The sequence below is a fragment of the Oncorhynchus masou genome, chromosome 10, assembly GCF_036934945.1.
Source record: "Oncorhynchus masou masou isolate Uvic2021 chromosome 10, UVic_Omas_1.1, whole genome shotgun sequence".
NCBI lineage: Eukaryota > Metazoa > Chordata > Actinopteri > Salmoniformes > Salmonidae > Oncorhynchus > Oncorhynchus masou.
In genome coordinates, this window is record NC_088221.1 from 17898304 (window position 1) to 17924480 (window position 26177).

Sequence of the window (26177 nt, forward strand, 5' to 3'; positions counted from 1 at the left end):
CACAATTTGTTCCATACACGCATGGTGCCCCAGCCTCACTGTGCAGTCCAGTGGGAACATTTAATCAGTAATCAATCTTTAATCATTACATCGTCCTTCACTGTGAAGTACTGCTACTGTGATGGCTGGGGGGGTGTTTTGAGGTTAATTTGTTCCGGGTGACTGACTGCTTCAGGCCCAGGTCACCTGATAATTGGTTACATAGGATATATTAACCCCTCTTTCTCTCTCTCTCTTGTTCTTTCTTTCTTTCCCTCTCTCTTTCTCTCTCTCTCTTGTTCTTTCTTTCTTTCCCTCTCTCATTCTCTCTCTGCAGTGGAAGGGATGAAGGTGGTGGAGATAGAGAAGTGTCGCAGCGACATCAAGAAGCTCCGGGAGGAGATGGCCTCCCGGAACAACAGGTTAGTCACATGGTTATCTGATCATCTTTGAACCTTGACCTCTAGCTTTGACTTGAATCCTGATAACGATTAATCTTGACCTTTTAGCTTTGACCTGAATCCTGATAAAGATGTCCAATGTAAGCCTGAATGGTGTTTGTTTTCTGCGTCTTACATTGAATAGTCTTTCTTAGCTCCTAGTTAGAGGAAGTTAGTAGAGGAAGTATTGGAGGAAAACTTCCTCTCCCCTGTCTGTCATTAGCAGGGCTTTAAAACGACTGCCCCCAGATCAGTAAGTAGCTTTGCGCGTGCCTCGGCTTGTGCGAGCAGTAATGGCTCATACTGATATTGTTACAGACTGTTACATCCTGTTATATAGGCCTACTGATATTCTTACGAAGGCTTGCTTATATCTTAATATTTAATATTTCATTACAGTCTTCGCACTATGTTGTGTGTGTCTATGGTCGGATTCTATTAATTGGTTACTGCTTGCTTTGTACTGTAGTCATTTCCTGGATGACAACAAGAAGCTGACACCTCGCAGAGATGTGCCCTCTTACCCCAAAGTAAGTGAGTGGTCTGCAAATTCCTCCTACTTCATTGTCACCGTCAGTCTGTGTTTTGTCATTGTCAATGAGTATGTTATCAGGTATTGTATGTCCATAGCGTCAGAACACCACTTTTGAATGTCCAGAATCAGTTGGGTGATCCTCTGGTCCTCCGTAGCGCAGTTGGTAGATCATGGTTCTTGAAACATCAGGATAGTGGGTTCGATTCCTGGAAACACCCATACGTAAAAAAAATGTATGCACACATGACTTTGGATAAAAGCATCTGCTAAATGGCATTCAAATTAAAAGAGTGTGAGAGATGCACCTGCTATTATCAGACACAGCATCACAGATCATTTCCATTCATAAAATGGTCCCGGTTCCTGTCTGTGTAAGTGGGCGTTCCCTCTCTTGCGTGAGCATGATTTCCCGTGTGAGCTCACAGTTCCTCTGTAATATCTGGCGTGCTCATACGATAGAGGGAACGCCCACTTACACAGACAAAATTGCTTTCAATGGGAAGCTGCCCAACAACAGCCATCTCTGGTCTACTTATTCCCCCCACCCACGCTTACCCGTCCCGCCCTACCAGAAACAAATTACCCTGTGAGATGTCTCGCTTTCATTTCCGTCTCTGACAGCATGTCCCTAGTTAGGTGTACCCATCTTAGATATGCCTGTGTTTCCCCTAGATTTCATTGGTAGGCGGAGTGCAAAGGACCTAGTGGCAAGCTGCCTCACTTAAAGAAATACAGGGTGAAACTAACTGAGGTTAAACCTGTAGTCAGGTATGCCCAGGTGTGTGTGTGTGTGTGTGTAGAGGTGAGCCCACAGCCAGCGGAGAAAAACAGGGTTAACTGGGAGCTCTGTCGCCTGCAGTACATGCTCTCGCAGCAGACCATAGATGCCCTCAGAAAGCCTGCCTTTGGCCTCTGGCTGTGGGAGTCCAACGAGGTAAGATGCTGACTTCACTTTGTTCTTCTCTCTCCGCCCCTTCTGTTCTCTATCTGCATGCGTGTGTGTGTGTGTAGTACCACCTGTCTCAGGAGACAGTGGAAGCTCTCAGACAACCCACCTTTGATGTGTGGCAGTGGGAGCCTAATGAGGTGAGGATAGGGGGTTGGGCCCTAGAGGTTCAACTTCCATAAACACTCAACTCAACCATAGAGTTGTTGACCATAGAGGATCAACTACAACCATATATAACTGTTGACCATATGTGGTCAACCGCAACAAAGTATCGCTCACCTTCGGTCTCACTCCTCCTCCTTGCTTCATGTGACCAGATGCTGAGCTGCCTGGAGCACATGTACCACGACTTGGACCTGGTCAAGGACTTCAACATGAACCCCATCACACTGAAGCGGTGGCTTGTAAGACGGCTAGAGATATCTACACCTTTTCAGAATCTGCTGCTGCTCCACTTGTTTCATGTTACGAGTGGTAGGTTTGTTGTCGCTGTCTGGTGGTCTCACACATTCACTCATTCTTCCCTCTTTCTCTCATCCCCCCCCTCCCTCCCTGCAGCTTTGTATCCATGACAACTACAGGATGAATCCCTTTCATAACTTCCGTCACTGTTTTTGTGTCACCCAGATGATGTACAGCATGATCTGCCTCTGCAGCCTACAGGTAATACCGCAGTAATACCACAGTAATACCACAGTAATACTAGAGAGAAGCTGAGAGATGTGTCTGAAAGATAAATTCTACTCCCTTGGAGACAATCTCTTAGACAGTAATACCAAAGGTAATACCAAAGGTAACACAGACGGCAATACCACAGTAATAATACTACAGTAATACAACAGTAATACCACAGTAATATACTACAGTAATACCTCAGCTCTATAAAAGGGCAGCACTAATACTGTAGGGATGAGAATGAGGGGTTGGTGAGGAAGAATGATGTTTGTACTTGAAGAGGAGGGGCGAGGGGGAGGGAGAGAAAAGCTGAGAGGTGTCTGAGAGATAAATTCTACTCCCTTGGAGACGCTCCCTTAGACATCATCTCGAACCCTGTTGTCATGGACAACCATTCATGACAGGTTTATTAATCAAAGCCTATAATGGCCGATTACAAGACGCCCATGTTAATGATGTGCTAATGAGATCTCACAAACACACACTCTTTCACACACCACACACTCACTTACACAAACATGCATGTACCTACGTGTGCATAGTTGCATGATGCGTACACACACATGCCTGCACACACACACATACACACACACATGCTAACACAGATGGCCCATTAGTTGTGCCACTTATAATAATAATAATAATTGTGAATTGTGTGTCTTCCAGGAGACGTTCACCCAGGTGGACATTCTGATTCTGATGACAGCTGCAGTGTGCCACGATCTGGATCACCCCGGATACAACAACATGTAATCCATGCTTTTATTCTCGCTCTCTCTCTCTCTTACTCTACCACTGCCATCTGTCTATCCTAGTTCGATATAGTCCAGGTTCCATTCAACAAGCAAGCCCCTGTGAGACCAAGTCTCCCTCTCTGTCTCTCAGGTACCAGATAAATGCACGGACGGAGCTGGCAGTACGCTACAATGACATCTCCCCTCTGGAGAATCACCACTGTGCCGTAGCCTTCCAGATCTTCTCCCAGCCCGACTGCAACATCTTCTCCACCTTCGACCCAGAGGCCTTCAAACAGATACGCCAGGTAGGGTGTGTGTGTGTGTGTGTGTGTGTGTGTGTGTGTGTGTGTGTGTGTGTGTGTGTGTACTACTATAGCAGTAGTCTAGTCTATATTCTGATCTAACCGCCTATTTCTGTCTTAGGGAATCATCACACTGATACTGGCCACAGACATGGCACGACATGGCGAGATACTGGACTCCTTCAAGCATAAAGTGGACAGCTTTGACTTCACTGATGAAGAGCATGTCACTTGTGTAAGGATACACATGACTATGTATTTGTCCCTACCATAGAATGCGTATTTTCCAGTCCCTTACAGTTTGTGCAGTGTATTTGTCCTACTGCCCGATGCAGTAATGCTATATTTACAACTTCACTATGTATGTTTGTTAGTCCTTTGTGCTGCTATCTATGTGAAAAAATCTAGTAGACCCCTTCCCTATACTGAATTCTGCACTGTGTGACCTTTGGCCCGCCCAGCTGAAGATGGTGCTCATTAAGTGCTGTGACATTTCTAACGAGGTGCGACCCATGGAGGTGGCTGAGCCCTGGGCGGACTGTCTGTTGGAGGAGTACTTCATGCAGGTATGTGAATCCCTATCTATATTGTACACTTATCTACCTATGCATGTATTTCAACAGTAGTTCTAACATTTTTAATTTGGCTCTATACTCCAGCATTTTGGATTTGAGATGAATGTTTCATTTGAGGTGAAATTTGTCCAAATACTTATGACATCTTCAAATGGGGGGACTAGATATATGAAAAATACACTCAAATAGAAGGTGACATTCTGTACTGTCACTGAATGTGATTTAATCTCAAATTGATACATTAGTCTGTGTGAAAATGGAACAACACATTTCCTGAAACATTGTATTTTGACATACAGTATACAGTGCCTTCAGGTATATCCCTCGACTTTTTAAACATTTTGTTGTGTTGCAAAGTGGGATTACAATTGATTGAATTGTCATGTTTCTAACATTTGTAAAATAAGTATGAAAAGTAAAAAAAACACTAATATAGTATTCAACCCCCTGAGACAATACATGTTAGAATCACCTTTAGAGTCTTTCTGAGCTTTGCACACCTGGATTGTACAACATTTATTATTTGTTTTATTCTTTAAGCTCTGTCAAGTCGGTTGTTGATCATTGCTAGACAAACATTTTCAGGTCTTGCCACAGATTTTCCAGACAATTTAAGTCCAAACTGTAACTAGGCCACTCAAGAACGTCCAATTTCGTCTTGATAAGCAACTCCAGTGTATATTTGGCTTTCCTTTTTTCACTCTGTCATTTAGGTTCACTTTGTTTAGTAACAACAATATTGTTGATCCATCCTCTGTTTTCTCCTATCACGGCCATTAAATTCTTTCACTGTTTTAAAGTCCAAAAGCTGAAGAACATGCGCACATCCAGGTACTTTCCACAGGTGCTGGAGTTGTAGCCAAACAGAAATGTAAAACGCTGCTCACTGCTGATCTTGCTCCCTGGTGATATTTATTTATAACTACGTTTCGACCCTTTGGTCCTCATCAGGCATCAACATCCCAAGTGGGTGTAGAAGGTCCTATATATAGGGGCAGTGCTCGGTGACATCACTTCCTGAAACATTAGGTAAAAAAATAAAAAATAATGTATAACACATTGAATGCATCTGTAAATGTTTTCCTCTGGTGAAAGAGAAGCGGACCAAAATGCAGCGTGGTGGTTATTCATGTTCTTTAATAAAGGAACTCGACATGAAATAACTAACAAAAACAATAAATGTGTGAAAACCTAAACAGTCCTATCTGGTGAAAACACAGAGACAGGAACAATCACCAACAAACACACAGTGAAACCCAGGCTACCTAAATGTGGTTCCCAATCAGAGACAATGACTAACACCTGCCTCTGATTGAGAACCATATCAGGCCAGACATAGAAATAGACAAACAAGACATCCAACATAGAATGCCCACTCAGATCACACCCTGACCAACCAAAACATAGAAACATACAAAGCAAACTATGGTCAGGGTGTGACAGTATCAAAATATATGATCACACTATCACGACTCAGGATATGACCCAGATGCAGAGGAGGAGGCGGAGAGTAAATCAAATCAAATTTATTTATATAGCCCTTCGTACATCAGCTGATATCTCAAAGTGCTGTACAGAAACCCAGCCTAAAACCCCAAACAGCAAGCAATGCAGGTGTAGAAGCACGGTGGTTAGGAAAAACTCCCTAGAAAGGCCAAAACCTAGGAAGAAACCTAGAGAGGAACCAGGCTATGTGGGGTGGCCAGTCCTCTTCTGGCTGTGCCGGGTAGAGATTATAACAGAACATGGCCAAGATGTTCAAATGTTCATAAATGACCAGCATGGTCGAATAATAATAAGGCAGAACAGTTGAAACTGGAGCAGCAGCACGGCCAGGTGGACTGTGGACAGCAAGGAGTCATCATGTCAGGTAGTCCTGGGGCATGGTCCTAGGGCTCAGGTCCTCCGAGAGAGAGAAAGAGAGAGAGAAGGAGAGAATTAGAGAACGCACACTTAGATTCACACAGGACACCAAATTGGACAGGAGAAGTACTTCAGATATAACAAACTGACCCCAGCCCCCCGACACATAAACTACTGCAGCATAAATACTGGAGGCTGAGACAGGAGGGGTCAGGAGACACTGTGGCCCCATCCGAGGACACCCCCGGGCAGGGCCAAACAGGAAGGATATAACCCCACCCACTTTGCCAAAGCACAGCCCCCACACCACTAAAGGGATATCTTCAACCACCAACTTACCATCCTGAGACAAAGCTGAGTATAGCCCACAAAGAACTCCACCATGGCACAACCCAAGGGGGGGCGCCAACCCAGACAGGATGACCACATCAGTGAATCAACCCACTCAGGTGACGCACCCCTTCCAGGGACGGCATGAGAGAGCCCCAGTAAGCCAGTGACTCAGCCCCTGTAATAGGGTTAGAGGCAGAGAATCCCAGTGGAAAGAGGGGAACCGGCCAGGCAGAGACAGCAAGGGCAGTTCGTTGCTCCAGAGCCTTTCCGTTTACCTTCCCACTCCTGGGCCAGACTACACTCAATCATATGACCCACTGAAGAGATGAGTATTCAGTAAAGACTTAAAGGTTGAGACCGAGTTTGCGTCTCTGACATGGGTAGGCAGACCGTTCCATAAAAATGGTGCTCTATAGGAGAAAGCCCTGCCTCCAGCTGTTTGCTTAGAAATTCTAGGGACAATTAGGAGGCCTGCGTCTTGTGACCGTAGCGTACGTGTAGGTATGTACGGCAGGACCAAATCAGAGAGATAGGTAGGAGCAAGCCCATGTAATGCTTTGTAGGTTAGCAGTAAAACCTTGAAATCAGCCCTTGCTTTGACAGGAAGCCAGTGTAGGAAGGCTAGCACTAGAGTAATATGATCAAATTCTTTGGTTCTAGTCAGGATTCTAGCAGCCGTATTTAGCACTAACTGAAGTTTATTTAGTGCTTTATCCGGGTAGCCGGAAAGTAGAGCATTGCAGTAGTCTAACCTAGAAGTGACAAAAGCATGGATTAATTTTTCTGCATCATTTTTCGACAGAAAGTTTCGGATTTTTGCAATGTTACGCAGATGGAAAAAAGCTGTCTTTGAAATGGTCTTGATATGTTCTTCAAAAGAGAGATCAGGGTCCACAGTAACGCCGAGGTCCTTCACAGTTTTATTTGAGACGACTGTACAATCATTAAGATTAATTGTCAGATTCAACAGAAGATCTCTTTGTTTCTTGGGACCTAGAACAAGCATCTCTGTTTTGTCCGAGTTTAAAAGTAGAAAGTTTGCAGCCATCCACTTCCTTATGTCTGAAACACATGCTTCTAGCAAGGGCAATTTTGGAGCTTCACCATGTTTCATTGAAATGTACAGCTGTGTGTCATCCGCATAGCAGTGAAAGTTAACATTATGTTTTCGAATAACATCCCCAAGAGGTAAAATATATAGTGAAAACAATAGTGGTCCTAAAACGGAACCTTGAGGAACACCAACATTTACAGTTGATTTGTCAGAGGACAAACCATTCACAGAGACAAACTGATATATTTCCGACAGATAAGATCTAAACCAGGCCAGAACTTGTCCGTGTAGACCAATTTGGGTTTCCAATCTCTCCAAAAGAATGTGGCGATCGATGGTATCAAAAGCAGCACTAAGGTCTAGGAGCACGAGGACAGATGCAGAGCCTCGGTCCAATGCCATTAAAATGTCATTTACCACCTTCACAAGTGCCGTCTCAGTGCTATGATGGGGTCTAAAACCAGACTGAAGCATTTCGTATACATTGTTTGTCTTCTGGAAGGCAGTGAGTTGCTGCGCAACAGCCTTTTCTAAGATTTTTGAGAGGAATGGAATATTCGATATAGGCCGATTAGTTTTTTATATTTTCTGGGTCAAGGTTTGGCTTTTTCAAGAGAGGCTTTATTACTGCCACTTTTAGTGAGTTTGGTACACATCCGGTGGATAGAGAGCCGTTTATTATGTTCAACATAGGAGGGCCAAGCACAGGAAGCAGCTCTTTCAGTAGTTTAGTTGGAATAGGGTCCAGTATGCAGCTTGAAGGTTTAGAGGCCATGATTATTTTCATCATTGTGTCAAGAGATATAGTACTAAAACACTTGAGCGTCTCTCTTGATCCTAGGTCCTGGCAGAGAAGTGCAGACTCAGGACAACTGAGCTTTGAAGGAATACACAGATTTAAAGAGGAGTCTGTAATTTGCTTTCTAATAATCATAATTTTTTCCTCAAAGAAGTTCATGAATTTATCACTGCTAAAGTGAAAGTCATCCTCTCTTGGGGAATGCTGCTTTTTAGTTTGTTTTGCGACAGTATCAAAAAGGAATTTCAGATTGTTCTTATTTTCCTCAATTAAGTTAGAAAAATATGATGATCGAGCAGCAGTAAGGGCTCTTCAGTACTGCACGGTACTGTCTTTCCAAGCTAGTCGGAAGACTTCCAGTTTGGTGTGGCGCCATTTCCGTTCCAATTTTCTGGAAGCTTGCTTCAGAGCTCGGGTATTTTCTGTGTACCAGGGAGCTAGTTTCTTATGAGAAATGTTTTTAGTTTTTAGGGGTGCAACTGCATCTAGGGTATTGCGCAAGGTTAAATTGAGTTCCTCAGTTAGGTGGTTAACTGATTTTTGTCCTCTGGCGTCATTGGGTAGACAGAGGGAATCTGGAAGGACATCAAAGAATCTTTGTGTTGTCTGTGAATTTATAGCACAACTTTTGATGTTCCTTGGTTGGGGTCTGAGCAGATTATTTGTTGCAATTGCAAACGTAATAAAATGGTGGTCCGATAGTCCAGGATTATGAGGAAGAACATTAAGATCCACAACATTTATTCCATGGGACAAAACTAGGTCCAGCGTGTGACAGTGAGTGGGTCCAGAGACATGTTGGACAAAACCTACTGAGTCGATGATGGCTCCGAAAGCCTTTTGGAGTGGGTCTGTGGACTTTTCCATGTGAATATTAAAGTCACCAAAGATTAGAATATTATCTGCTATGACTACAAGGTCCGATAGGAATTCAGGGAACTCAGTGAGGAACGCTGTATATGGCCCAGGAGGCCTGTAAACAGTAGCTATAAAAAGTGAGTACAGTTCTCATGATATTTATTATACAAGGGGACAGGCCAGGCCAGGGCAGGGCAGGTCGAGGGCAGGCAGAGGTCAGTAATCCAGGGCAGAGTCAAAGAGGTACAGAATGGTAGGCAGACTCAGGGTCAGGGCAGGCCGAGGTCAGTAGTCCAGGGCAGAGTCAAAGAGGTACAGAATGGTAGGCAGACTCAGGGTCAGGGCAGGCCGAGGTCAGTAGTCCAGGGCAGAGTCAAAGAGGTACAGAATGGTAGGCAGACTCAGGGTCAGGGCAGGCCGAGGTCAGTAGTCCAGGGCAGAGTCAAAGAGGTACAGAATGGTAGGCAGACTCAGGGTCAGGGCAGGCCGAGGTCAGTAGTCCAGGGCAGAGTCAAAGAGGTACAGAACGGTAGGCAGACTCAGGGTCAGGGCAGGCCGAGGTCAGTAGTCCAGGGCAGAGTCAATGAGGTACAGAACGGCAGGCAGACTCAGGGTCAGGGCAGGCAGAGGTCAGTAGTCCAGGGCAGAGTCAAAGAGGTACAGAATGGTAGGCAGACTCAGGGTCAGGGCAGGCCGAGGTCAGTAATCCAGGGCAGAGTCAAAGAGGTACAGAATGGTAGGCAGACTCAGGGTCAGGGCAGGCCGAGGTCAGTAATCCAGGGCAGAGTCAAAGAGGTACAGAATGGTAGGCAGACTCAGGGTCAGGGCAGGCCGAGGTCAGTAGTCCAGGGCAGAGTCAAAGAGGTACAGAATGGTAGGCAGACTCAGGGTCAGGGCAGGCCGAGGTCAGTAGTCCAGGGCAGAGTCAATGAGGTACAGAATGGTAGGCAGACTCAGGGTCAGGGCAGGCCGAGGTCAGTAGTCCAGGGCAGAGTCAAAGAGGTACAGAATGGTAGGCAGACTCAGGGTCAGGGCAGGCCGAGGTCAGTAGTCCAGGGCAGAGTCAAAGAGGTACAGAATGGTAGGCAGACTCAGGGTCAGGGCAGGCCGAGGTCAGTAATCCAGGGCAGAGTCAAAGAGGTACAGAATGGTAGGCAGACTCAGGGTCAGGGCAGGCCGAGGTCAGTAGTCCAGGGCAGAGTCAATGAGGTACAGAATGGTAGGCAGACTCAGGGTCAGGGCAGGCCGAGGTCAGTAGTCCAGGGCAGAGTCAATGAGGTACAGAACGGTAGGCAGGCAGAATGGTCAGAACCGGGAAGACTAGAAAACAATAACTAGAAAGACTCGAAACCGGGAAAACACGCTGGTAATACTTGATGGGACAAGACGAACTGGCAACAGAAACAGAAAACACAGGTAGAAATACACAGGGGATAATGGGGACAAATGGGAGACACCTGGTGGGGGATGGAGACAAGCACAAGACAGGTAAAACAGAGCAGGGTGTGATACATACACAAGGAATGTGATCAATATTTACAATAATATACATACACATACAATATTCAATTAGGATTAAAACAATAAAAATAAAACAATTTGGACATATTGAAACTATAAAAACGGTTTGAAGTCAAATTCCTTGTTAAGGCCAAGAGGAGACTGTGGATCCAGAAAGAATCCCTTTGAAGAAGTTTCCTCTCAATGTCCCCTCCCCTGCATAACATCTTGACAATTTCTATTCCAATGTATCTCAGAGAACTAATAGGATGTCCAGTACAAAATTAACAGAACCCATATTTCTTGTCTCACCTGTCCGTATAATGCTGCGGTGCTCACTGATTCGTGTCTTAATGCTTCTACGGGTTTCCCCTATTATGTAAGACAGACCACAAGGACATTTCCAACATGTAAATAACATTGGTGGATATGCAGATAATCAGGCCCTTTTAACTTAAATCTTTGTCCCGTGCGGTTGGTGGGTAAATGAGTTGCATTTTGTACGTGAAGCTGCATTGAGCTCATTGGCCACATTTGTAATTACCCTCCGGAAAGTTTCCCTTTTCTCTGGTGGGTAATCAGATTTAACCACGATGTCTCTCACGTGTGTGCGTCTTTTTATAGACCGTATGTGGGGATATTTAAAAATGGGTTTCAATTGTGGGTCAGTATCAATCCTGTACCAGTCCTTCCTGATAATGTCCTTAAATGCCTTCCCCAATGTTTCAGTATCGGTGAGTATTGGGTGAAGCATGATGGGAAACATTCTGCTTTTTTAAAACTTTTGTTTGAAGGCTTTCTAACTGTGTCCTTCAAACTGATCATTGGCATGTTTTACCCAATTGTCTTTGTACTGTATTTCCTTAAACCTTTGCGTGAGGTCCGTGGTCTGGTTCTGATAAGAGGCATCAGAGTGGCATTTTCTTCTGATACGACTGAATTGACATATAGGGAGACTTTTAATAAGTGGAGGTGGATGAAAGCTGTCACCTCTGAGGGTGTTCCTGTCCGTAGGTTTCGTATAGAGATCTGTGGAGAGGGAGGTTTTGTCCTTAATAACCATCACATCAAGAAAACTGATTTGTGATAGGTCATAGTTAATGGTGAAATGAAGGTGTTCATTCATAGAGTTTAGATAAGCATGGAATTACAAAAGTTTGTCCTGGGTGCCTGCATAGTTCACGAAAACACGAAAATGTCATCCAAGTATCTCAGAATTAGGAGAATATTGGAGAGAAAGGGGTTAAGGTCTGGATTCAGCGCCAACTGTTTTTCAAACATTCCTATATATATATATATATATATATATATATATATATATGAAATAACACATATGGAATCATGTAGTAAGCAAAAAAGTGTTAAACAAATCTAAATATATTTCATTTTAGATTCTTCAAAGTAGCTACCCTTTGCCTGGATGACACCTTTGCGCACTCTTGGCTTTCTCTCAAAGGAATGCTTTACCAACAGTCTTGAAGGAGTTCCCACATATGCTGAGCACTTGTTGGCTGCTTTTCCTTCACTCTGCAGTCCACCTCATCCCAAACCATCTCAATTGGATTGAGGTTGGGTAATTGTGGAGGCCAGGTCATCTGATGCAGCACTCAATCACTCTCATTGGTCAAATAGCCCTTACACAGCCTGGAGGTGTGTTTTGCATCATTGTCCTGTTGAAAAACAAATGATAAGCTCAAAACAGCTGGGATGGCGTATCGCTGCAGAATGCTGTGGTAGACATGCTGGTTAAGTGTGCCTTGAATTCTAAATAAATCACAGACAGTGTCACCAGCAAAGCACCATCACACCTCCTCCTCCATGCTTCACGGTGGGAACCACACATGCTGAGATCATACGTTCACCTACTCTGCGTCTCACAAAGATACGGCGGTTGGAACCCAAAATCTCCAATTCTGACTCATCTGACCAAAGGACAGATTTCCACCGGTCTAATGTCCATTGCTCATGTTTCTTGTCCCAAGCAAGTCTATTCTTATATTTGGTGTCCTTTAGTAGTGGTTTCTTTGCAGCAATTTGACCATGAAGGCCTGATTCACGCAGTCTCCTCTGAACAGTTGATGTTGAGATGTGTCTGTTACTTGAACTCTGTGAAGCCTTTATTTGGGCTGCAATCAGAGGTGCCGTTAACTCTAATGAACTTATCCTCTGCAGCAGAGGTAACTCTGGATCTTCCTTTCCTGTGGTGGTCCTCATGAGAGACAGTTTAATCATAGCGCTTGATGGTTTTTGAAACTGCAGTTGAAGAAACTTTCAAAGTTCTTGAAATTTTCCGCATTGACTAACTGAAAGTAATGAGGTACTGTCGTTTCTCTTATCTTATGTGAGCTGTTCTTGCCATAATATAGACTTGGTATTTTACCAAATAGGGCTATCTTCTGTATACCAACCCTACTGTACCTTATCACAACACAACGGATTGACTCAAACACATTCAGAAGGAAAGAAATTCCACAAATTAACTTTTAACAAGGCACACCTGTTAATTGAAATGCATTCCAGGTGACTACATCATGAAGCTGTTTGAGAGAATGCCAATGCCATGCAACTGAGACAGGAAGGACGCCTGTATCTTTGTAGTGACTGAGTGTATTGATACACCATCCAAAGTGTAATGACTAAGTTCACCATGTTCAAAGGGATATTCAATGTCTGCTTTTTTATTTTTACCCATCTACCAATGGGTGCCCTTCTTTGCCTCTGAAAACATCCTTGTGCTTTGTGGTTAAATCTGTGTTTGAAATGCACTGCTCGACTGAGGAAGCTTACAATTATCTGTATGTGTGGGATACAGAGGTGAGGTAGTCATTAAAATATATGTATGTACAGTGCCTTGCATTCGGCCCCCTTGAACTTTGCGACCTTTTGCCACATTTCAGGCTTTAAAGAAAAAAAAAATGTATTTTTTTGTGAAGAATCAACAACAAGTGGGACACAATCATGAAGTGGAACGACATTTATTGGATATTTCAAACTTTTTTAACAAATCAAAAACTGAAAAATTGGGCGTGCAAAATTATTCAGCCCCTTTACTTTCAGTGCAGCAAACTCTCTCCAGAAGTTCAGTGAGGATCTCTGAATGATCCAATGTTGACCTAAATGACTAATGATGATAAATACAATCCACCTGTGTGTAATCAAGTCTCCTTATAAATGCACCTGCACTGTGATAGTCTCAGAGGTCCGTTAAAAGCGCAGAGAGCATCATGAAGAACAAGGAACACACCAGGCAGGTCCGAGATACTGTTGTGAAGAAGCTTAAAGCCGGATTTGGATACAAAAACATATCCCAAGCTTTAAACATCCCAAGGAGCACTGTGCAAGCGATAATATTGAAATGGAAGGAGTATCAGACCACTGCAAATCTACCAAGACCTGGCCGTCCCTCTAAACTTTCAGCTCATACAAGGAGAAGACTGATCAGAGATGCAGCCAAGAGGCCCATGATCACTCTGGATGAACTGCAGAGATCTACAGCAGAGGTTCGAGACTCTGTCCATAGGACAACAATCAGTCGTATATTGCACAAATCTGGCCTTTATGGAAGAGTGGCAAGAAGAAAGCAATTTCTTAAAGATATCCATAAAAAGTGTTGTTTAAAGTTTGCCACAAGCCACCTGGGAGACACACCAAACATGTGGAAGAAGGTGCTCTGGTCAGATGAAACCAAAATTGAACTTTTTGGCAACAATGCAAAACGTTATGTTTGGCGTAAAAACAACACAGCTCATCACCTTGACCACACCATCCCCACTGTCAAACATGGTGGTGGAAGCATCATGGTTTGGGCCTGCTTTTCTTCAGCAGGGACAGGGAAGATGGTTAAAATTGATGGGAAGATGGATGGAGCCAAATACAGGACCATTCTGGAAGAAAATCTGATGGAGTCTGCAAAAGACCTGAGACTGGGACGGAGATTTGTCTTCCAACAAGACAATGATCCAAAACATAAAGCAAAATCTACAATGGAATGGTTCAAAAATAAACATATCCAGGTGTTAGAATGGCCAAGTCAAAGTCCAGACCTGAATCCAATCGAGAATCTGTGGAAATAACTGAAAACTGCTGTTCACAAATGCTCTCCATCCAACCTCACTGAGCTCGAGCTGTTTTGCAAGGAGGAATGGGAAAAAATTTCAGTCTCTCGATGTGCAAAACTGATAGAGACATACCCCAAGCGACTTACAGCTGTAATCGCAGCAAAAGGTGGGGCTACAAAGTATAAACTTAAGGGTGCTGAATAATTTTGCACGCCCAATTTTTCAGTTTTTGATTTGTTAAAAAAGTTTGAAATATCCAATAAATGTCGTTGCACTTCATGATTGTGTCCCACTTGTTGTTGATTCTTCACAAAAAAATACAGTTTTATATCTTTATGTTTGAAGCCTGAAATGTGGCAAAAGGTCGCAAAGTTCAAGGGGGCCGAATACTTTCGCAAGGCACTGTATATATTGTACACAGAGTGAGTCCATGCAACTTATTATATGACTTGTGAAGCACATTTTTACTCCTGAACTTATTTAGGCTTGCCATAACAAAGTGGATGAATACTTATTTACTCAAGACATTTCAGCTTTTCATTTTTAATGAATTTGTAAAAATGTGAACTTATCGGATATTGTTGGTATGCCAGTGACACACAACCTTGATTTCATCCATTTTAAATTCAAGCTGTAACACAACAAAATGTGGGGAAAGTAAAGGGCTGTGAATACTTTGAAAGTACTATAGATACACTATTTACCATTTGTATAAAGAATTATGGATTGCACTGACATCTTTCTCTCTCTTCTCCACCCTTTCCACAGAGTGACAGGGAGAAGGCAGAGGGTCTGCCCGTGGCCCCCTTCATGGACAGAGAGAAGGTCACCAAACCCACCGCTCAGATCGGTTTCATCAAGTTTGTCCTCATCCCCATGTTTGAGACCGTCATGAAGGTGAGCCATGGATGGATGGGACTATAAAAAGAGAATGTTGGAGTGATAGGACTGTGATGATGATGATGATGATGATGGTAAAGCCTGCCTCCTTTCTCTCTCTCTGTTGTGTCTCAGCTGTTCCCTCAGATTGAGGATGTGATGGTCCAGCCTCTGAGAGAGTCGCGAGACAGATACGAAGAGCTCAAGCAGATTGACGATGCCATGAATGAGGTCAGAGGTATTTGTGTGTGTACATGTGTTTTTAATTTGTATTTTTTTTATTTAAAAAGGACATGTTTTTATGTTCTTATGTGTAACAGCGGTGACTAACAGTCCTGTGAATGTTTCTACTTTAGGTGCAGAAAAAGAAAAGTGAGAACTTGACTATGGGGAAGAAGAAATGAAAGCACAAAGGTAGGTGTTTTTAAACTGGCTGCATTGAGCAAAGTCTTTCTCTATACTGTATGGCTCTGGTGCGGTGTAGATGAAATGAATGCGTGTTCCTCTGTTTTAACTCAAACTTCCTACAGTGGTAAAGGTTGAGTCAGCATAGTCTGAGGAATGGGACCAGAGGAAGATGGAAACAGACCAAGCTACTTGACTGACTGGCCGGATGGACAATCCAAAAGCTTTTATCAGGGAATGTCGACTTGTACAGCAGACTACTTCAGTGAACAATATTTAGATTTTCTCTTATTGTTTTTTTTAATGTTGTTTTATACAGAATGTACAGATTTTTAGTTGCCTTCGTTGTTTCCTACAAAATAAAAGGTTTACTTTAATTATAACCTTTCACATAATGTTTTTTTATTTTGTTTTAAAACATATATTACCATTATTAAAGCTTATTAGTCTTATTTCTAGACGTATTTATGTTCATTTTAGCTGTGGATATGTTTCATATGATTAAGATAGACAGAATGGATGAGGAGCACTTGTTACACTCTCTGTTCTACTCTTTGCCATGTTGCGCGTCAGCCTGTGCACTCAGCATTCTGAACATTCCAAACATCATACACACGTGGCATTGTTGCTGTAGATCAGAAATGTGCCTTCCTTCCATATGCCTCCACTCCCTGTTTACTTTCTGCATATTCCTAGCGAACATAGCAACTATTGAAGGTTTAAGGAGCTGTCAGTGTGGGGGTGACCCATACAAAACGTGACTTAGTCAAACAGGATGTTGAAACACCTAAAGCCTTTCAATGCAGAACATACATGCCAAACATACAAGGGTTTATTTTAAGAAGAAAAGGCATGGTAAGAGTATTATGGAGGATAGACAATGAATGACAGATATGCACTGCCACTGCAGCATGATCAGAATCCTGTTCCCCTGGCTAGACGTTGCATTCATCAACCAATGGTTGCGTGCCACGTCAACGACTTTGATGTTGAGCACCAGATTGTTGTGTGGTTAGCTGATAAGTAAAATACCTATCCAGGCATGGTGAGATCTGGCATGATTCAACAATGCCTGGGCAGGGGAACGTGCTCATGATGGCAACATACTGTACTTTGACAGTGGAAGGACTTGGGCCCCCAGTGGTCAAGGTATGACACTACAGGCACATCCTGACTCTAGTTCAGAGGGGTATTAGTATTTCAGAAAGATGGTTTAACAAATTCAGGGTTCCCTGAACATGTCTGGCTTGTGTTAACCAGATGAGGGAGTCCAGGAATCCTTGGTTCCAGAACAGATGCTTCTCATTTAAGTTGTTAGGCTAAGTGGAGCACAGATTGGTTGATCTGGCATGTGCACGCAACATAAAAAAGGTCCTCAAGTCGACGACAGAAAAAACTATGGATACGGAGTCAAAAGACAGAGCCCAGTATTTCACGTCTACAACAAGAAACAGTTGTAAGAACATACAACGAATATGTTCATATATTTATGAAAACAAGTAATACATCCACTGCTGCAAAAGCCATAGAGGGAGCCTGGCAGAAAATTGCAGACAGAGCTTGGCCAAGTGTAGTGACACAATTCCAATGTCTAATAGGCCTAGCTCACACACATGGCTGATTAGTAACAACACTTTGCACTTTATAGAGCACTTTTATTGGACCGCTGGTGATATTAAGTGTCAAGGCTTTGGCCTAATGTGGAAGTTGTTGTAGCCCATGTCACAATTGCAGGTCTATTTCATAGCCTAATGTAGGATTAATAATAATTTATTGAATTCATAGTGCTTTTCATGACAACATGGGCAACAATGAGTTCTCTGTTCAGTTATAACCCAATGGGGGTCACAGATCATCTGACAAAAGAAGGAAGATCATTTAATTTCATGACTGTTTATGAAAATGATTTGATTTGTGTAGGCTACAGTATTCAATAGCTAGCTACCTGTTTGTTTATGCTGTGAATTGATTTTCTCCCCTTCATTTTGGTCTAGAATGGTCTTTGAATGGAGGATATGTGCCCCACCTATAGCACCAATGACGTTTGGAAAATCTGCGGGATGAATTTGGCTATTTATCATGTTTATTATGTTGCTTAGCTTTATTAATTTGAGGTTAACAAAGCATCACTGGCAGTCAACCTATCACAGCCTACTATACCTGCAATTCTGTAAAAGTCCTCATTGATTATTATATGGACAGCTTGATGGCCAGGGAATGCAACAAATACATACAAATATATATTCAATGCGATGTAGACTCTTTTTACGGTTCTACACACAGTTGCCTTGCCAAATAGTTGACCATCGCCCACGGCAGGGTAGCCTAGTGGTTAGAGCGTTGGACTAGTAACCGAAAGGTTGCAAGTTCGAATCCCCGAGCTGACAAGGTACAAATCTGTTGTTCTGGCCCTGAACAGGCAGTTAACCCACTGGTCCTAGGCTGTCATTGAAAATAAGAATTTGTTCTTAACTGACTTGCCTAGTAAAATAAAAAAATAAAAATTGTACAGGAAACTTCCAGTGGAAAAACATACACAGAGTTTGTATAGCAGTCGTAGTGAAACCGCGTTGAGTTACATTTGGTATGGGTTGAGTAAATTGACCAGATATATTAGTGACTGTGCGGAAAAATAATTCCGAATTCTTTATGGTCTAAAGGATGTATTCTAGGTCCAATAGTTTGTTCCCACTGGAGAGCCCGGCGAACAATTCAGGCTCCGATGTCAAGTGGATTTTCCAAGAAGGGATAGGCGGTAGTGATGAACAAGAATCTGATTGGCGGACAGGTCTTATATTTATTTATTCACCGGACAGGCTAAAATCAAGTTGACGTAGTAGGTAGCAGGTTTGATTCAGAGCATCCGTTGCTATGGTTTCTGACCAGGCTCTCTTTCTGGAGCCTGGAAAGTTTTCACAAATTCGGTTTTGGCACATTTCGCTAAATCACTAATCCGGTTTTCTGGAATAGTCCTCTGGAATACCCCTCAATACTGATGATTTGTCGCCACAGATTATGTTTCTACTGTTGTGGCTAGGTGGAGTAGGCCTACAGTGCCATCTAGTGGCCACATCAGGGAAAACCGTTAAATCAAATGTTATTTGTCACATGCGCTGAATACAACAGGTGTAGACTTTACTGTGAAATGTGTGTGTGTGCGTGTGCGTGTGTGCGTGTGTGTGTGTGTGTGTGTGTGTGTGTGTGTGTGTGTGTGTGTGTGTGTGTGTGTGTGTGTGTGTTTGGGGCGTCAGTATGCATCTGTGTCAGTTTGGTGTGTGTGAGCATATGTTGTGTGTGTGTGTGTACTGTATATATGTATGTGTGTGTTGGAATGTCAGTGAATGTTGGGAGTAAAAAAAATGTGAATGTAAAGTCTCCTCTAAGTCTGACTACTTTGCATGAGAACTACTTAGCTCAGGGGAACATTAGGAGGCAGAAAGGGAGCAGAGTGCATACACACCGCAGGTTAGTTCTGCACTTTACTGAGGGATGATGAGGGGGCGATGTGGTAATTTGTCGGTGCGATGACTCACCCTGATGTGCCTCCCAGGTTCTCTCTTCAACTCCGGGCTTTCATTGTTGCACTGCAGGGAACAAACACAGTGAGAGGATAAGAGATACAAACCAAATCTTGGTGTTTGTGTGTATTTACTAAGCCAATACTGTATAATCTTGTGTTTTTTAAGTCGTGTTTGCTCTACCCCTGTACCTTCCAGCTGCTGAAGGGCACCAACCGCTCCTCTGCCCCTTAATCCATCCCAAACAGCTGCACTGATGGAACTCTGGAAAACACATGGCAAACATTGAATCCCAGTTCCACTCACACAAAGCAAGTGTCATCTACAGTGGGGAGAACAAGTATTTGACACACTGCCGATTTTGCAGGTTTTCCTACTTACAAAGCAAGTAGAGGTCTGTAATTTGTATCATAGGTACACTTCAACTATGAGAGACGGAAACTAAAAGAAAAATTCATAAAATCACATTGTATGATTTTAAGTAATTAATTTGCATTTAATCGTCAGTGTATCAAATACTTGTTCTCCCCACTGTACACATGTTGCTTATGAGTGCAATACTTTTGGATTATACATGGATTTTAAGGCTTGCATGAATGTCCTGGTTAATATAATGTTTGTGTCATCATCTTAAATCAACTGCATTATACTTAAAAAGCACTTCAACTTCAACCAGTAAAATGGCTATTTGGCTAGCTTTTCCTATAGCCTGTATCAATGAGCTAACCACTGCTGCATACAAAATAGTTATTTTGCAAAGATCACAACCAAATATGATCTTAGTGACTGTTCAATCAAGAATCAAAACAGCATTGTAAGTGGGAACCCCAAAAATGTATTTTATTTAGAATAAATGATGGCGATAGCTTTCTTACTGCCGCATCAGTGCGTGACGTCAGTGTATCGTGTACTGAAAAAGGGTCTGTTGGATACAGCATTACTTTAAGGACCCAAACAGCTTTTGATTTACAATACCAGTTTCCTTTTGTCGTTGAAAACCGTCCTGTTAAACTGGCTGATTTCCACAAACAAATGATTGTTTATCCCTTCTATACAAACAAATTTTCCCCTCATATGTATGTTATATGGAATAATCTTGTCAAAAAATATTAAAACAAGTCACTGTTTTTAGAAAATTGGTTTAGGAAGGACATTTTACTTGTGGGCCAGCTGCTCAATGTTTGAGCTCCCTGTCTCACCAAAGGGAAATTAAATTATGTGTAAAGCAATACCAGATGGTGTTCTTACCCTTTAGAAACAAACTATGGTCAATACAGATCCATCACTTGTAAATTCAACCATAGTACTTAAGTGCCTCAATTATTATTAAAAAATTAATTAATTAGAGAAGCTTTTTATGACAGTGATGTTCCAATAGCAAAATGTAGGTGGAACTTGCAATATGTTTGCAAATTGGCCAAAGGTATGGACTTATATATACAAAGTATGTAAACACACTTTCAAATTAGTGGATCCGGCTATTTCAGCCACACCCGTCGCTGACAGGTGTATAAAATTGAGCACACTTCCAATGCAATCTCCACAGACAAACATTGGCCGTAGAATGGCCCATACTGAAGAGCGCAATGACTTTCAACTTGGCACCGTTATTGGATGCCACCTTTTCAACAAGCCAGTTCGTCAAATTTCTGCCCCGGGTCAACTGTAAGTGCTGTTATTGTGAAGTGGAAACGTCTCGGAGCAACAACGGCTCAGCCGTGAACTGGTAGGCCACACAAGCTCCCAGAACAGGACCGCTGAGTGCTGAAGCTCGTAGCGCATACAAATCATCTGTCCTCGGTTGCAAGTATCCTTATTACACCTTTAACATTAAAATGGCGCCGGAGGGGATGTCTGCCGTTTTACGGGCACCTAACCAAGTGCTATTTTGTGTGTTTTTTCGCATTGTTTATAACTTATTTTGTAAATAATGTTGCTGCTACCGTCTCTTATGACCGAAAATAGATTCTGGATATCAGAACAGCGATTACTCACCTCGAACTGGACAAAGATTTTTAATTTAATGTGTCCCACACAAGGGATATACTGTTTCTCCTAGACTAGGCTCAAATCCTTGTTATTCACGTGAAGAAAAGACGGAGGTACAGTGGGCGAGGATCGGGGTACCTTGTGAGAATTTGTTGGCGAGTGGGTAATCCGCCTGTGCCATCTGTTCTATTGGCCAACGTGCAATCACCGGAGAATAAACAATGAGCTCCATTCTAGACTATCCGACCAACGGGACATTAAAAACTGTAATATCTTATGTTTCACAGAGTCGTGGCTCAACTACGACACAGATAATATACAGTTGGTTGGCCACACTCAACTCTAGACCACCTTTACTCCACACACAGAGCCCTGTCCAAAGCTCTCCCTCCATTTGGAAAATCTGACCATAATTCTATCCTGCTGATTCCTGCTTACAAGCAAAAACTAAAGCAGGAAGTACCAGTGACTCGCTCAATAGAGAAGTTGTCAGATGACACAGATGCTATGCTACAAGTCTGTTTTGCTAGCATAGACTGGAATATGTTCCGGGATTCATCCAATGGCATTGAGGAGTATACCACCTCAGTCAATGGCTTCATCAATAAGTGCATTGAGGACGTCATCCCACACAGTGACCGTACGTACATATCAAAACCAGAAGTCATGGATTACAGGCAACATCCGCACCGAGCTAAAGGTTAGAGCTGCCGCTTTCAAGGAGCGGGACACTAATCCAGACACTTATAAGAAATCCCGCTATGCCCTCAGACGAACCATCAAATGGGCAAAGCATCAAAACAGGACTAAGATTGAATCCTACTACACCGGCTCTGATGCACGTCGGATGTGTCAGGGCTTGCAAACCCAGCCGCGAGCTGCCCAGTGACGCGAGCTTACCAGACCGGCTAAATGCCCTTTATGCTATCTTCAAGGCAAGCAACACTGAAGCATGCATGAGAGCACCAGCTGTTCCGGACGACTGTGTGATCACGCTCTTCTTAGCCGATGTGAGCAAGACCTTTAAACAGGTCAACATTCACAAGGCCGCGAGTTCAGACGGATTACCAGGACGAGTACTCAGAGCATGCGTGTACCCACTGGCAAGTGTCTTCACTGACATTTTAAACCTTTCCCTTACAGAATCTGTAATACATACATGTTTCAAGCAGACCACCATAGTCCCTGTGCCCAAGAAAGTAAATGTAACCTGCCTAAATGACCACAACCCCGTAGCACTCACATCGGTAGCCATGAAGTGCTTTGAAAGTCTGGTCTTGGCTCACATCAACACCATCACCCCGAAACACTAGACCCACTCCAATTCGCATACCACCCCAACAGATCCACAGATTACGCACTCCACACTGCCCTTTCCTACCTGGACAAAAGGAACACCTATGTAAGAATGCTGTTCATTGACTACAGCTTTGCGTTCAACACCATAGTGCCCACAAAGCTCATCACTAAGCTAAGGACCCTGGGACTAAACACCTCCCTCTGCAACTGGATCCTGGAATTTCTGATGGGCCGCCCCCAGTTGGTAAGGATATGTAACAACACATCTGCCATGCTGATCCTCAACACAGGGGCCCCTCAGCGGTGTGTGCTTCGTCCCCTCCTGTACTCCCTGTTCATCCACGACTGCGTGGCCAAGCATGATTCCAACACCATCATTAAGTTTACTGACGACACAACAGTGGTAGGTCTGATCAACAACGATGAGACAGCCCATAGGGAGGATGTCAGAGACCTGGCAGTGTGGTGCCAGGACAACAACCTCTGCTTCAACGTGAGCAATACAAAGGTGCTGATCGTGGACTACAGGAAAAGGAGGGCCGAACACGCCCCCATTCACATCGACGGGGCTATAGTGGAGCAGGTCAAGAGCTTCAAGTTCCTTGGTGTCCATATCACCAACAAACCATCATGGCCCAAACACACCAAGACAATCGTGAAGAGGGCACAACAACACCTTTTCCCCCTCAGGACACTGAAAAGATTTGGCATGAGTCCTCAGATCCTCAAAAAGTTCTACAGCTGCACCATCGAGAGCATCCTAACCGGTTGCGTCACCGCATGGTATGGCAACTGCTTGGCATCTGACCCTAAGGTGCTACAGAGGGTAGTGCATATGGCCCAGTACATCACTGGGGCCAAGCTTCCTGCCATCCAGGACCTATATACTAGGCAGTTTCAGAGGAAGGCCCAAAACATGACCAAAGACTCCAGTCACCCGCGTCATAGACTGTTCTCTCTGCTACCGGATGACACATCCAAAAGGCTTCTTAACAGCTTCTACCGCGAAGCCATAAGACTGCTGAACAGTTAATCCAGGTGGCCATTTGACCCCCCCACCACCCTTTGTTTTTACACTGCTGCTACTCGCTGTTTATTATCTATGCATAGTCACTTTACCCCTACCTACATGTACAAATTACCTCGGCTAACCTGTACCCCCACACATTGACTCAGTACCGGTACCCCCTGTATATAGCCTCGTTATTGTTATTTTATTGTGTTACTTTTCATTTTATTTTATTTAGAAAATATTTTCCTATTTCTTGACCTGCATTGTTGGTTAAGGGCTTGTAAGTAAGTATTTCATGGTAACGTCAGCTGTTGTATTCGGCGCATTTGACAAATAAAATTTGGTTTGAAATGGGTCAAATATTGCACCTTTAGTAACTAAAAACTGGAAGCCCTATACAGTGTGTAATCTTCATATAGGGCTAACCCTCATGAATGGGAATGCAAAAACATATATATTTTTGCTGACATGTAATCACAGATATTGGACTTTTACACGGTCCCTAAACCATTTAAGTGCTAGAAATAAGCATATTGCCTAATTTTCGGCTCTGTTAAGGGAGGAGTTAGACCATCGATAAAAACAAAGGGTGTTCCTTGCGCTCTTCCATCATCTGATCCTACAGTAGATACAGAGCATTCGGAAAGTATTCAGACCCCCTTTTTCCACATTTTGTTACTTTACAGCCTTATTCTAAAATGTATTAAATCATTTTTCCCGAATCAATTTACACAAAATACCTTGTAATGACGAAGTGAATAGGTTATTCGAAATGATTGCAAATATATTACAAATAAAAAACAAAATTACATTATTTACTGAAGTATTCAGACCTTTTGCAATAAGACTCGAAATTGAGCTCAGGTTCATCCTGTTTCAATTAATCATCCTTGAGATGTTTCTTCAACTGGATTGGAGTCCACCTGTGGTAAATTAAATTGATTGGACATGATTTGGAAAGGCACACACTTGTCTATATAAGGTCCCACAGTTGACAGTGACATTCAGAGCTAAAACCGAGCCATGAATTCGAAGTAATTGTCCTTAGATCGCCGAGACAGGATCGTGTTGAGGCACAGATCTGGGGAAGGGTACCAAAATATTTCTGCAGCATTGAAAGTCCCCAAGAACACAGTGGCCTCCATCATTCTCATTCTTACTGCACACATTTAGTTAATTGCTGAAAAGCTTTAAGATAAAATATAAGTCATATTTTCAGGGTCAAAATTAGGTGCAATAATTGACTAATTATTGATGGAAATATTAAAAGTATTAAAAATATGGTTTTATAAATTCTTGTGGATTAGTAGAATATTGAAATAAAAGACAGGCCTACTTCTTATTTGTTAAATTCTGAAAACAAACGTACTTAGTCATAATAGAAAAACAAATCAGGAAATTCAATTGCCAGAGTTAGAGCTTCCCAGCCCGTTCCATTCATTAATATTTATATGGTAAGGGACGTCCCAAGGATTCGTGATAGCACGGACCAGCACAGAAGCAAAGACAGTACAGTATGAAGATAATTAGAAACTGCTTCTCCAATATACATCCTCGATTACGCTTGTGGGCGATGCCATGGCGACGTTGGCGAGCTAATAAACTCATGCACAGAAACACATAATCGGGTCTAACGGTCGAATCTAGTTTGTACCTTTAGATTTCGATAAAATTAACCATGGAAGAAATGTTAACTCCTCTCATTTACTAATAAAATCCCGACCTTGTCTGCTTCACAAGCGTTTCCGGAAATGTTGTGATGTTGCACCTCGGGATTTAGAAACTCTGTGACAGATGTGCGAAAGAATTTGTCGCACCTCATTTACGTCATCAAAGAACAAAATGTACACTCCTTTGAATTAGTAACTAAGCATTGTTGCTTTAAAATAAGTAAGGTGACTTTAACAAGGGAGAAAACTATTGCCTGAATAGAGATTTACATAACTCATGTCAAGATGACTTGAAAAACTGTTTCATGTGTTATGCAGCTGGACCTGAATACAGAAGCAATATGAAAACAAAAGGAAGTGCGGAAAACAAACTTGATAGCTTCCATCAACTGTGAATTATAAATGTTGATATTATGTTGACGGTTATATAACAACGGTTGCACACTGTTACACTGATAGAACAATGGGTTAGTTATAAAAAATATTTGCTGTTATCACTGATGTGTCCCAGATTTGAGGAGGGGGCGTGTACTGTCACTGTTTGAGCTTCTGTTACGTAAACCGCTTGATGCTGTGACCACCAGGCAGACAGGAGCTTCAAGATTTGCCCTTCCAGACCTATTGGTAGATATCCTATTTTAATTTTAACTTCATAGCTAGGCTATAGAAATATAGCAAATATCCACCATTGGTCGAACCTTAGTTTGAGGATGCTTCCTGACTAAAGAAGCCATTGAACTTTACTAAA

General features: G+C 42.8%; 1 protein-coding gene and 1 long non-coding RNA gene across 6 annotated transcripts in view; one reads left to right on the forward strand and one right to left on the reverse strand.

Annotated features, from left to right (window-relative positions):
- Nucleotides 1-16324, forward strand: part of LOC135547261 (high affinity cGMP-specific 3',5'-cyclic phosphodiesterase 9A-like) — a 41623-nt gene extending 25299 nt beyond the window's left edge. For 3 of the 5 annotated variants that reach the window (XM_064976071.1, XM_064976074.1, XM_064976075.1), the window contains 13 exons: nucleotides 317-401; nucleotides 889-949; nucleotides 1966-2040; nucleotides 2221-2307; nucleotides 2462-2566; nucleotides 3245-3327; nucleotides 3464-3620; nucleotides 3739-3852; nucleotides 4079-4183; nucleotides 15426-15554; nucleotides 15672-15767; nucleotides 15893-15950; nucleotides 16067-16324. In XM_064976071.1, coding sequence (XP_064832143.1) covers nucleotides 317-401; nucleotides 889-949; nucleotides 1966-2040; nucleotides 2221-2307; nucleotides 2462-2566; nucleotides 3245-3327; nucleotides 3464-3620; nucleotides 3739-3852; nucleotides 4079-4183; nucleotides 15426-15554; nucleotides 15672-15767; nucleotides 15893-15940 — 1145 coding nt within the window. In that variant the 3' untranslated portion in view covers nucleotides 15941-15950; nucleotides 16067-16324. Of the gene's footprint in view, nucleotides 1-316; nucleotides 402-888; nucleotides 950-1813; nucleotides 1889-1965; nucleotides 2041-2220; nucleotides 2308-2461; nucleotides 2567-3244; nucleotides 3328-3463; nucleotides 3621-3738; nucleotides 3853-4078; nucleotides 4184-15425; nucleotides 15555-15671; nucleotides 15768-15892; nucleotides 15951-16066 lie in introns of all 5 variants that reach the window. The other 2 variants (XM_064976072.1, XM_064976073.1) reach the window with 2 other exon arrangements.
- On the reverse strand, nucleotides 16233-25531 carry LOC135547263 (uncharacterized). The gene is made up of 3 exons (XR_010456684.1): nucleotides 25414-25531; nucleotides 19651-19723; nucleotides 16233-19525 (listed from the first exon to the last, which is right to left on the reverse strand). It is a non-coding gene; the product is annotated as an uncharacterized LOC135547263 (long non-coding RNA).
- Between the last annotated feature and the right edge of the window lie 646 nt (nucleotides 25532-26177).